Below are 13,996 nucleotides of genomic sequence, written 5' to 3' on the forward strand. Positions count from 1 at the left end.
ACAGGTATAAGGCAAGAACTTGGTCCAAATAACTCCGAACGACTTACGCTCCCGAGGCATAGCCCTCCCAGACGAGGTAAGCTCCAGGAGAGAGCGGAAATTCAGGCATGGAGAAGTCCGCCGACTGCGGGAGGAACGTAAAATACGATGATTGGGTATTAAAATTGGGTATTAGAAATCAATAAATTAGTCGTCAACAATGGCACTGCATTGGTGTTGGACTTTCTACACGATTATTCGGTGCGCTTAGATAGAATATGCACTATTGTTCCCCAATACTTGCGCCCTCTGTGTTTAGAGTGGAGTCACCTTTCGCAGAAGTAACCGCCACCGTCGAGCTCGGAAGCCGCCATTCTCGTGTCCACGACCCGCCCCAGTCACCATGCTAGACGCGGTGTTCCGCGGCGTTGAATTCATTCGAGGAATGGCGGGAAGATAGATTGCTCCCTGGCATACCGACGCCAGCTTCGAATTTGGCGAACGGAAGTCAAACGAGTCGAATGAGACCCAACGAAGGATTCACGCGTTTGTAAGTGTGCAGCTTGTCTACTTAATTCACTTTATTTGATTTTCCAGCGACCACAACGTGTCCCCAGGTCTGCATGCATTACATACATTTGAAAACGTAAATCAGGCAGCTGTTGAAACACGGCTTTTCTATCATGCGTGTACTTACCTCTATTGTGTTCAGCTCAGAAATGTCGGCCTCACTGTACACTCACAAAAAAAAAAAAAAATGTTATCCTGTAGGCACACTTTGAATGGACCTGCTGCGGGCAGAAGAGGACAGACACTTGGGCAAAGCTCGAACAAATTGCTGTGCCGATGCTGTTCAGATTTCGCCCTAAGTTAACCCCCACTGTTTATTCGTGGTGTAGCGGATCTCACTGTTACATGCTGTAGAATGGGGTTTTTCAAAGGGAGTTATACGTGATAGCTAACTCTACACAGTGCACTGTGTACTACACGAGAGCGATCTGCGCTCTGTTACCTGACTAAGCGATGAGTGCAAGAAACAGCTTACGGCGAATTCGTGTGGTCATTTCGTGGCATCTTTTTTTGCCAGATCCTGAGCTGTCATGTTCGCGTCGCGCTTTCCAAGCGCCCGGAACTTGCCAACTATCACTTTTTTTTTTGGCCGGCCTCTTTACGATCGAGCAGCGGGTTGCCGACCTATATCCGGTGTCGTCACACCTGCACCGCAACGGTGACGAGTGCCCTCATTCGCCCGCACATCGTAGCTCACGCGGGTTAACAGACGAGGACACCCGAAGACCTATGTAGAGACCTGCGAGTCCTGACCGGCGATGATGGGACGCTTCGGAGAGGCTGATGGCTAGATGGATGACGTTTTCCGTTTCCCAGTACGATGCCGATAGGACTGACGAGCCAGGGGTCGGATTCACAAACGTGATCGTAGGTTACGCTAAGATGCGCTAAGACGTCGTAGCCTGCGACGCGCGCACGACGGCGTCTAAGCGCGATTCACAAAGCTATCGTAGTGGAGAGGGTACCCTATTGACGAGGAAGAGGAAGTTGCTCACTTCCTGTCACGTGCACCTCGGAGAGAAACAGCCAAAGGGTGCGAGACTATGTTTTTGCTATGGTAACGATGACGAAAATGTGTATTCGCGCCAATAAGAGTCGTCCCATTAGAAGAAGGCGAAGTTGTTCGTCCCCAAACGTTTTGTTACTGCACGTGCTTTCGGTCTTTCGGTAGCCATAATGGATACCATGCAATCACAGGCGAAACGAGTTTGACGACACAGCAAATATATTCCCAGTATGTTCGTCTCGGGGAGGGGGTGGGTGAGGGTGTTTTGTAAGCGGTGTGTTGCACCCAGTTTTGCAGCTTTTATGGCTTCTTTTGCCTTTCTTGCAGACAATTTGGAGGGGTGTTGGGGGTATCTTAGCGAGGTGTAGGGGATGCTTGAAACATCCCTGCGACCCGATTTTACGGAGCACAAAGTTGAAGCATTTGTTGAAGGTTACCAAGCAAAAAAGTGCCTCTATATCCCTTCGGGGATGGTCTCAAAGGTACTGTGGCAAAGCGTTGGCGCGTATTACGGAGTCTTTGTTTGCCGTCTCCAAATCCACCGCTGCCAAATAACGTCGCCATCTTTCTTCGTAAGACTGCTCGGGAGCTCTCGCAGGATTCCGCCGTAAGCTGCGAAGATTTTGCGACGCGCGCCGTTCGTGAATCTACACTTCGTCGTAACTTTCCCGTACGACGGAGTTACGACAGATTCCGTCGCACGAGCTCTTTGTGAATCTGACCCCAGCGCAGTAGCGTGTGGCAGCAGGAGCACGTCGTCCTCGTCATCAGTGGACACCACAATACTCCCCCCGTCAGACGCGGAGGGGGTAGAAAGACGCGGCGACAAGGGGCATGGCGCAGAAATGAGCTGTCATTTGGTGGTCGCTGGTGGACCACAAGTACGGGGGCGACGAGAAGGGTGGCGAAGGCAGGCAGGGCGTGTGCTGTGGGGGCGACGTGAACCGTGTCGTTTGGGCGAGTAGCCAGCGGCTTGGCGACGCGGTAAGGGAGCGTGTAGCCCGACCAGGTGCCGCTGCTGGATCTGGGGAATATCATCACGATATACGTGGAGGCCTGGCGAAGTGTGAGGAAACACGGCACATACCTAGGGTTCTTCGTTTTCGGGTCAAACCCGATTTTTCACGATAGTTCCCCTCGAATATGTTTCCAAGAATTCGGGTAAAACCCGATATCTATCCGAAATCTTTGCGGTCCTTCAACTTGTCGTTCTCGGTAAACTGTCCGAGAAGTGAATCATAATATCAGTAAAGAGAGCTATTTGTGGGAACCTATTTGTTCTCCTTTTATAATCCCCTCCTGCAGAAGTCACAGACGAGCTTTTGTGGAGCTCAGGCAAGTGTTTGGATACAACTATCATTCACTGCCTGAGTCCTGAGCGGAAATACGTAGATTCTTGTGTGTCGTCCCAGTTTCACAGCAGTGGTTTGTTTCATATGCCATTCGTTTTACCCGAAAATTTCCATATCAAACAGATCGTAGCGCCCAATTTCTCCCCAAATTCTCGTGTGTAGATAGTACCCAATTTTTCCTCCCGAACCTGTAAAAATCATGACACCCGAAAACGAAGAAGCCTACGTACACCGCGACCGGTACGGAGCGTCGAAGCCGAAGGGTGTCGGCTCAGAGCGAGAAGATCGTGGCTCCAAATTACGAGCCCCCACTGGAACGACGTGCTCGGGGACTCCCGAGTTGTGCCGTATAGCCGTCGTTTCGTTTAGTTTCTTTAGGAGGAGAAGAGAGGTTGGCCATGCTCAGCAGGCCTGCCGACAGCTGTCTGCACTGGCTTTGGTGGTGGAGATGAGGTGGGCCAAACTGAACCCTGATGGTGGTGTTCGCTGTCGAAATTTGGGATGGTAAGAGGCCGAATGGCGACGAACAAGGTGGTCCTCGTTCGGGTCGCCAAACGTAAAGGAGGTGGCGTCCCTCTATATGAGTCCTGACCGGCGATGATGGAATGTCCCAGAGGGCAGATGTGCATGGCTAGGATGGTACCTGTAGAACCGACGAGCCAGCGCAGTAGCGCGTGGCAGCAGGGGCACATCGTCGTCATCATTGGTGGCCACCACACGTGTGACCGCAATGCCCATAGCCTGATTCAAGTGGCTAAAACCGCTAGGTTCTCGGAACTCATGTTCGTGTGGCAACGGTCACATGATCCAGTGCGGTCAATTTCCGAACGATTTCCGAGAGCTAGGCCGTGTTGCCATGAAATGACCATCCGAATTCGCAATTAAGGTGTACATATCTCCACAAATGCATGGCAACGGATATCAGGTACATATATCATGACATAGTGTGTGTTATCTCATGCATCAGTGTCCAATCATACAAAGGCGCCGAATCACAGCAGTGTAGCGTTTCCCTTCGGATCACGAGCGTTACATTTGGGGTGGTGAAGCTTCATTTAACTGTAGATTACACGGATTGCAAATGATGGCTACATACCTATGTCGGAGCGCGTACAACCATTGTTATTGTTCGTGACCGGAATCCTTAATTCATGCTTATGACACTGCGGCTGGCTGTGTAGCTTCCTGATGTCTGTTGCGCTGGCGCGGACAGAAGCTACACTGAATAGTCCGCTCCTACAGCTGTCCATGCCGACAAGGATGCATACAGACAGCCACCATGTCGAAGTACATGAACATGCACTGCCGTTTATAGATGAGCCCTGTTCAACAGCTTACATGTTAAAGTTACACCAGAAACTCAGAAATGCCACAACTGACGCAATCCCAGCACCAAACCTAGAACATACTGAGCTGCTACAACAGCTGAGTGATGTACAGTGCTGGACAAAAGTTTACGGAACGCGCGAGAGGCGTATTTTCTCTGGGCAGAGACACCCTAGCGGCGAGCGGAAGTGGGCGAGTCCACTCGTTCAGAGGGATGGAAGAGTGCGCTTGTGGCGACCCGCCGTGGCAGCAGTGGTAACTTTGCTTTTGAGTGTAACGAACGCCAAATGGTTTCGTTTTCGGTCGGTCTACTGCACCGAGCCCGATTGGCTATCGCGGGAAGGAAGTCTCTCCGCTATCGGAGAGATAACAGGGCGCTAAGATGAATTGAGGTGACAACGGGCTGCAGTGCCTAGTTTTCTCTGTCTTTTTATTAGACAAAAACAGAAGAAAAGAGCGTGTACCCTTGAACACACACACAAAAAAAAGAGGCGGGGGAGACGATACTGTCTCAATACTTTGTCGGCCCCCCTCTCGCAGCAATAACTGAGGCCATGCGCACAGGAAGGGAAGCATATTGTCGACGGACAAGGTCCACGTCTTCACGTAGCAAGGATCACTCTGCTTCTATAAATTCCCAGAGTGCGTCCTTGCTCCTTGTAGGCGTCCGTCTCTTGCTCATCCTATTCTTCAGGATGCCCCAGACGTTTTCGATTATGTTTAAGTGCGGGCTCTGCGCAGGCCATGTCAGCTGCATTACGCTGAGGTCGTCGAGAGGACGCTGCTCCCCTATGCTCTGGACGGGCCGTTCCCGGATGGGTGCTACCATTACCAGCATGATGGCAGCTCCTTCCATCGTAGTAAAACTGTCCAACGCCTTCTCGACGACCTCAGGGTAATGCAGCTGACATGGCCTGCGCAGAGCCCGGAATTAAACATCATCGAAAACGTCTGGGGCATCCTGAAGAATAGGATGAGCAAGAGACAGACACCTACAAGGAGCGAGGACGCACTCTGCGAATTTATAGAAGCAGAGTGGTCCTTGGTACGTGAAGACGTGGACGTTGTCCGTCGACTATACGCTTCCCTTCCTGTGCGCATGTCCTCAGTTATTGCTGCGAAAGGGGGCCGACAAACTATTCAGACACTATCGCCTCCCCCGCCTCTTTGTGTGTGTGTTCAAGGATACACGCTCCTTTCTTCTGTTTTTGCCTAATAAAAAAAAGAGAAAAATACTAGGCACTGCGGCCCGTTGTCACCTCAATTCATCTTAACGCCCTGTTATCTCTCCGATAGCGGAGAGACTTCCTTCCCGCGATAGCCACTCGCGCTCGGTGCAGTAGACCGAAAACGAAACCATTTGGCGTTCGTTACACTCAAAAGAAAAGTTACCAGTGCTACCACGGCGGGTCGCCAAAAGCGCACTCTTCCATCCCTCTGAACGAGTGGACTCGCCCGCCTCCGCTCGCCGCTAGGGTGTCTCTACCCAGAGAAAATACGCCGCTCGCGCGTTCCGTAAACTTTTGTCCAGCACTGTAACTACAAAATACGAATATGCTCAAGATATCCTCCACAAACACAGACAGCTCTCTCTGTTAGTGTTTTTTTGCCCTTCGTGTCGCTCAAGATCATGCTTTTTCTTCAGCTGATTTCGTGCACCACTTCGCCTTCCTTGATGCTATCTTATCTGAGGCACGAGTTCCTACACAAGAAGAACCGCTTTCAGGAAGACTTTTGCAGGGTTCTCGAAAAAATTTCATAGTCCACTAAGCTCGATTTTTGTAACTGTGGCAGGAACGGTGTTATTACAACACGATGTGGTTCTCAGCTCCGCTGCCAGTTGACCACGTGCAACATTTATGCTGTCCTAAAAAACTGACTTCGTCGAGTGTCATCCAGTTATAGTGGTTTCACGTTGGACGGAATGTGTATACGACGGCACCCCACAAAGACAAAGTTCATTGGATGCGGTGTTCCTTGGGGACGCTAACTGCGAATGAAAGTATACTGTACCGTGTTGAAGATCTTGTTACTGTCACTTTTGTAAGTGATGTGGATCTCCATGACCGCCACAGCATCATACGCTTGGTCAATCCTCTGAAGGACAAAGTCAGTGCCAAAGTTGGCCTCATTTGTCTCCTGCATGGTACCTCCGTCGCAGGACACCTGTCGAAATGGACAATATTAATCAAGGGTGCGAGATGGTGATAATAAAAAATAATAATGATACTACTAATAATAATTCAATCGAATTAAATTTGAGTTTGAGTTTGAATGTGTGAATTCAATTCAAGTTATTGCGAGTTTCTGCAATCAAAACATACAAAACTGACCCGCCTAAGCCTAAAGGGGCTTGTCAGTGGGACGGACAGATGGAGACAGATACACTCAAATTGACACATTTAAAATAAGAAACTCAAAAGGTACAACAAAACGTAAGCATCATGTAAGTAATGTAAGTAATGTAAGCACACTGTAATGATGTTCCTGTGAACAAGAGAAGGTAAGCTAAAGAGAGGAAACTGATTCTTCAGAACAATCGAAAGTAAACTGATAGGACATGGTTTTGACGCTGCGTGTGGATGTGAGACTTAAGGATCGGATCCGGGGGTGCTTTCACTTTTTGAAACTGTAAAGTTATTCTGGAAGAGCGTCTCAAACTGTGTCTGAAAGCACTCTTCATTTTCAGAAAACGGCCCCATATTTTTAAATAATCGTAAATTAACTATTCCGAAACAGACATGGGGGCCGCCATTTTTATGACTGCAGTGCATGGAGGAAGGAAACACAAGGAGCGGCCCCTCCGACAGTTTTCTATCGGGACGAGCGTAGCCGGCCTCGCATTGCATTCTGGGATGCTCCTGTCTACCACGTGACCGCTCACGTGACCCTCCGGACAGCATGGCTCCAGCAAAGCAGACGACGCGAGCTATAGTTGTGTTGCAGTTCAGATGGCAGTATTACGTTGAACGCGTGCTTGCACTTTATTTCTGTGGGTTACGAATGTTTACTGTTCTATTAGAAGACCAGTCACAGTGTGCAGAACGCAATAGGAGTACGCGGGACCGGAAACATCACGTGTGGCAACGGTTACTTCCAACGTATGTACTTTTCTTGACTAAGTGGTTAAGAATGCCGTTCCATTAATCAGATTGGTACAACAACAGAAGATATGAAATGAATCTGCGGCAGAGTTTGAGGTCCCAAATGAAGACTTCAAGATGACTCGAAGACACACGGACAACTAAAGCAAGTTACAGTGTACTTACGAACAAAACGCGTTCCCGTGGAGATGCTTTGAGTTCAACGAGAGCCGCAGCCGGGACAGGAACACATTACCATACGTCGTTTCTACGACGGTGCTCACATTTTCACAATAAATTACTTCCAAGAAGCAAAATCATACGGAGAGCAGCGCGAGAAACAAAGCCTTGCAAAACCGAAACTTTAGAGGGGATCACGTGGTGGACCATAGGTGGGGAGTAACGCGTTACAAAGTAGTGCGTTACCGGTAACGCGTTACATTCGAGTAGTGAAATATGGTAACGCATTACATTTGGAAGAAAAGTAATGAGTAACGTAACGTCATTACATTTTTACTAACTAACGCGTAACGGCGTTATGCGTTACTGCGTGTTCGGGAACATTGCTTCATCGTCTAAACTTGAAAGCTTGATCGAGGACCGAGCCTGCAGAATCCGGGAAAATCCCCGATTTTTTCTATTCATCTTCAACAATGACAAGAAGGTCACATTTGCACCCACGAAGAACGCAAAAGAAGGATTATTGACCTACCCTGGTTGAGGTCTGTCACCTTTGTTTACCACCTCTATTTTTCACTCCCTCTGGTATTTTTCGACGAATGGGGCGAAAGTGACAGAAAAATAGCCTCTACCGTCTGATCAAGTAACAAAGTACCAAGGGATTGGCTGTTTGGATTTATACTATATGAGATAAAAGGTCACCGTCTCTATCAACCTTGACAAGGAGCACTCACTGGTCATTAGGCGTCCTCTCAGTCAAACGGGCGAAGCTCACAGATGAAAATTTTAAACATCATCTACTTCTGCGTTGCAATAAATCGTACATGTAAGTTGTGTTCATGCGTGACCTTTGTTTGTGCCCAACATTGCTTGTGTTGATTTGCGGAATGCACTTATGTGACTCAACCAAAAATGGTACGTATTAGAAGGACAACTTGTGAAGTAATGCAAAAGTAACGGCATTACTTACCAGAAGTAACGGCGTTAGTAACGCGTTACCTACTACCGCAACAGTAACGAATAACGTAACGCGTTACTTTTTGAAAAAAGTAGTGAGTAACGGTAGTGCACTACAAAATAAAAGTAACTTCCCCACCTATGGCATTCACTGGTCATTAGGCGTCCTCTCAGTCAAACGGGCGAAGGTCACAGATGAAAATTTTAAACATCATCTACTTCTGCGTTGCAATAAATCGTACATGTAAGTTGTGTTCATGCGTGACCTTTGTTTGTGCCCAACATTGCTTGTGTTGATTTGCGGAATGCACTTATGTGACTCAACCAAAAATGGTACGTATTAGAAGGACAACTTGTGAAGTAATGCAAAAGTAACGGCATTACTTACCAGAAGTAACGGCGTTAGTAACGCGTTACCTACTACCGCAACAGTAACGAATAACGTAACGCGTTACTTTTTGAAAAAAGTAGTGAGTAGCGGTAGTGCACTACAAAATAAAAGTAACTTCCCCACCTATGTCTTGCAGTGTGCTGTCCTCGTTTATTTAGCCTCTGGTGCTGTCCAGAAGGCTCTCGTGCTGTTCGGATCGCTGGTGGTGCTGTTTGGCGCTGCTTAGACGAAGAGTGGGTGTTTTAACCTTTAAAGTCCTGTGGTATTTGCAGTATTTTGTATTTACATGCTGGGTGTGCGATCAAAGAAAGACTACAGTGATCGCTGCTACAAGGCGATTGTCTCCTGCTGACACGACCTATCGACGATGACAACGCCCCAGAGTTGCGCAGTTCGAAGAGCGTGGACTTTTGTGTGTATATGACGACGTTGGTATCACATAAATGTGCTGCAAGCGTATGAATCAACCTGTCGCATACTTTGTGAGGCTTCTAGCGTGAGTATAGTGTTAGCATAAGTTCAGAAGCTGTGCTGACTGTGCCTGAACGACAAGAGCAACTCTCCTGTTGTTCACAGTCTTGATATGCACGTCAGTTTATGCGTAATCGTGTGGCAAATGCTGTGTAGCATATGCGTAGACGGTATTAGCCGGCACTTCTTCACTCACACTCAGCATTTCTTCCTGCTTTTGCCTTCATGTTAGCCAGCTGTGTTGTATTCTTGTGGGTAAGCCTTAACAGTATGGCATGAGCATTTAAAGTGCAACAAAGTATTCTGTATATTGACGTGTGGACAAGAAGAAAGGGATTGAATCCCCTGAGCCGCACGTAAAATACGAGTATTCGTATACAGGGTGTTCAAAATTAAACTTTCACGAGCGCTACGGAAACACAGCGATGAAACCGGACGATAACTTCACGTTAAATGCGTAAGAAACAGGTGATGCTAATTATGTAGCACCTGTTTCTTACTCAAGGAACAGAAAAATAGCACCAGTTTTCTTTTGTTCGCCTATTTATAAAGTGCTAGTGAAAGCTTAATTTTGAACACCCTGTATAAAGTACGAGGCGCTGCCGAGTGCAGTGTCACAGTCATTATTGTTGAGCACTGTCTCGGTTACCTCTGCATTCTCTCGCTTACAGATCGCAAAATGAGGATGTCATATTAACGAGTGTATACTGTATGCTGTGACAAAGGGCCAGATGTGAAAGCAGGTTGTTCGTGTATTTCACTGCTAGCTATTGGCTTTCCAGCAAATCATGCTGTTCATGGTCTTTGCACAGTGGTGACCACTGCAGGGAATTTCCTGCAGCCTAGCTGAATTTGTCCATTGTTGCCACTGTCGGTGGATGTGAATGTGGTTGACACACAAAATGCCATGTTCCCATATTGTTTCCCTTTTGATGCAATCATTCCCAATCTCCTTGCCTGTGGGGACCATGGAGTGCAATCACATGATAGTGGAAAATGTTATGTTTGCTACATTTATGTCTCCTTCACAGAAATTGGTCCTCAACTAAGATGTGCGGCGGGGTACACTGTATAGAAAGCGCCATAGTTTAGCTAAATGACAATTTAGTTGAACAATCTACCATCGGCTTATGTTCCGTGACAAAATGTTCGCAGCTTGCTGTACACAGCAGCTCGATAATCTAGGCTGAAAAGAAAGAGTGAAGGAAACCATCAAGGAGGCGAGCTCTCGGACGCAGTAGCCGCTCTTTATTTCGTTTTTCGACCCGTCTGTCATCATCCAACGAAGATAAGACATGCGGTCTCGTGCTTCGCAACATTCCGATATCTTTCGCTTGCAGGGATCGTCGGCTAGGCAGACGTGACGGTAGCAAATGTCACGTGGTCTAGTTACAAAGAACTGCGGATACTAGTAAACAGTTGGTGCGGCAAACCAACGTGGTGCTGGTCCAAATATATTGACTATAAAAATAGTCAAGCACACATACACCGTCACACACGAGACATGTTGGACTAGTTCAACGAGGACCCGCTTGGTTCGCAGCGCGCGCGTGGCGCCGGAGCTCAGGAGCTTGGCTTCGAAACCGGGGCATCGCGCATTCCATGTATTGAATATGGCGGTAAGCACACCAGACCTTCTAGCCTACCATACTCCGGCGACGACCGGAGAGATACCTTGAGGGTGACGTCATCTGAGCATGCGCAGTTGCGTGACCGCGCCGACAGTAATCTACCGTGCGGGAGGACGCAGTTTGCTAAAACTCTCTATTACCTAACTCGGGGTCAGACCATGTGATGTTGTTGGTTTCTACCACACTCCCATAGTTAACAAGGGAGCCACGGATGTCGCGTTCTTGGATGGCAGGCGGGACCGAGTTCAATTTCAAATGGAGAACCTGCTTTGTAGCTCCCAGCACACCACATTGCTTTCCTTTTATAGCGAGCCTGCGTGCGACATGAAGGCCGATGTAGCCTCTGGGGACTTGAACTGCAGTAGCCACACATGGTTGTATTGATACTGACCTTGGTCTTCGAGAACGCTAAACTTCTGAAGGGCAAGCTTGAAGTAAGCTAATGTGTATCGCCTACCTGCGACATCCCCATGCAAAACAGCACAGCGAATTCATTGCTTTCGCGAATTAGAAGCAAAAAGTCACGCCAATGCATTCTGCCAACACGGCGGAAACAAGTGCGCCAGGAAAAAAAAAAAAAAAAACTGTTACGTTCTTCCGCTTCTATTGCACTTGTGCACTATCATGGGATATCACATAAAGACACCCAAGTGATGAACACTTCTTTCTAAAGCTCGGGGTCAACGGATATTGTAGCAAAACTATAGGTGGAATTAATTGCTTCAGTGGTGGTCAAGAAGCACGCAGGTCAAGCCAACTTTAAGAGGGAGTGTCCCGCAATTCTGGGAACGAATGCAGGGGAACACTAAATGACAGGACTACAAATGATGCACAAGGAGGCCTGGAGGTCCGACAAAGGGTTTCTAACAGTCCATCAGGCGGGCTTACTGGCCCCACAGGACAGCCCAATAGTCCGTCAGCGAGGCATGGCGGTTTCCTAATGGAAAATATAGCTTATATGCAATATGCTTATGGGCAATAGCTTATAACTGCTAAAGCCCTCAATACAGGGAGACACTAAATGACAGGACTTCAAAAGGAAAGACGGAAACCACATACTGTCCTGTCCTTACTTCAGTGTTTCCTTCCATTGGGAGTTTTAGCGGCAAGGTTCAAACGAAGTGGGATGAACCGGACATCAGGACTGGTGCTGGACACGTCGTAACCCCGACTGACCGATGCACGGCAGTCGTACAAGTGCGTGACATCCAGTACGTCGTCAGCTTCGTCGTCCTGCCGAACTCCCCACGTGACGTCATCCTCGGAATGGACTTTCTACTGGAAAATAAAGCAGTCATCGACTTCATCAACGGAGTAATTGCCTTAGAGACGCCAGAAGGTGAAGACGACGATAATGCGTGGCTGACAAGTATAAGCCCGGAGAAGTGCACAGATACGCATGTGGCAGCTATAGCAAGTCAGCGGGTCAACCTTCCTCCTTTGTCATCACGTATTATTACTGCTGTGAGTGACACAGCTCTGAATGGCTCTATGCTGGCCGAAGGAAACATTCATCTCCTCATACAACGCGGAATAGGGATAGGAAGAGGAATTGTGCCTGTCAGAGACGGAAAAACGCAGCTGCTGATTACGAACTTTAGCCAGGAACAGGAGCATCTCACAAGGAGCACAAAAATAGATGTCCTTGCGGACGATTATGTCACCACAAGTATTTTGTCTCCTGGACAGTGCACGCACAAACTGCGCCACAGAACACCACGAACGCCAGTTCGACTTAAACCCTCAACTAACTGCGGCGCAGAAGCACACCCTTCTGCAAGTACTACATGCTTTCAGTGACTGTTTCGCCACTTCGTCCAAAAAGCGACAGACGGCGGTCGGAAAGCATCGTATCATAGTCGACGAAGACGTCCGGCCTATTCATCGTATGCCGTATCGGGTGTCACCTAAAGAGCGAGAAGCCATTCGAGCACAATAGAAGAAATCGTCCAGTGACCAGTCCCCCCCCCCCCCCCCGTGGGCGTCGCCAGTAGTACTCGTGAAGAAAAAGGACGTAACACCCAGGTGCTGCGTCCACTACCGAAAACTCAACGAGGTCACGAAGAAGTACGTTTACCCGTTACCACGCATCGACGACACACTCGATCGTCTCCAAAATGCGTAGGTCTTCTCCTCCATGGACCTCAAAACGGGGTACTGGTAAGTGGAAGTCGACGAACGCGATTCGACCTTCGTTACTCCGCATGAGCTTTACGAATTCAAGGTTATGCCGTTCGGCCTCCAGCTACGTTTCAGCGAGTCATGGACACCGTACTGGCTGGGTTAAAATGGCAAACCTGCTTTGTGTACCTCGACGACGTCGTCGTCTTCGCAAGAACCTTCGATGAACACGTAGAACGGCTGAAACAAGTTCTCAAGGCCTTCAGAGCTGCGGGACTATCGCCAAAACCTGAAAAATGCCGGTTCGCCTACCAAGAACTCATGTTTCTCGGCCATCTCGTGAGCGGCGACGGCATACGCCCAGGTCCCGAAAAGACAGCGGCTATCGCCAGCTACCTTGTTCCTTGTAACGTTATAGACGTACGAAGCTTCCTTGGTCTCTGCGCCTATACTACCGCCCCTTCATCCCAAGTTTCTCGAAACCGCGTCACTGCTAAACGCACTGACGAAGGATGGAGCTTCTTGTGAGTGGCGCGAAGCGCAACAACGGGCCTTCGACAAATGAAGGACACGCCTCCAGAGTGCACCTGTGCTGGCACACTTCGACCCCAACGCCGAAACCGAAATACACACCGACGCAAGCAATGCCTATCCACTATCCAAGCAGAACACTATCCAAGGCCCAGAAAAACTACTCGACAACAGAGAAGGAGTGCTTTGCACTTATATGGGTCATCACGAAGCTGCGACCCTACTTATACGGACGCCCGTTCAAAGTAGTGACCGACCATCATGCTCTATGCTGGCTCGCCGGCCTTAGAGACCCGTCGGGTCGATTAGCGCGTTGGAGTCTTCAGCTACAGGAGTACGACGTCACCTTCACCTGCAAGTCGGGAAGCACAACGAAAGCACAAAGCACGAAGAAAGCA

General features: G+C 48.6%; 1 protein-coding gene across 2 annotated transcripts in view; it reads right to left on the bottom strand.

Annotated features, from left to right (window-relative positions):
• LOC135391325 (uncharacterized) overlaps positions 1–13,996 on the bottom strand; it is a 686,593-nt gene that overhangs the window by 590,769 nt on the left and 81,828 nt on the right. Inside the window, exons 4-5 of one of the 2 annotated variants that reach the window (XM_064621564.1) lie at positions 6,247–6,330; positions 48–124 (exon numbers count right to left, since the gene is read on the bottom strand). In XM_064621564.1, coding sequence (XP_064477634.1) covers positions 48–124; positions 6,247–6,330 — 161 coding nt within the window. Of the gene's footprint in view, positions 1–47; positions 125–6,246; positions 6,400–13,996 lie in introns of both variants that reach the window. The other variant, XM_064621561.1, reaches the window with a different exon arrangement.

This window comes from Ornithodoros turicata, chromosome 4 (genome assembly GCF_037126465.1).
Source record: "Ornithodoros turicata isolate Travis chromosome 4, ASM3712646v1, whole genome shotgun sequence".
NCBI classification, from domain to species: domain Eukaryota; kingdom Metazoa; phylum Arthropoda; class Arachnida; order Ixodida; family Argasidae; genus Ornithodoros; species Ornithodoros turicata.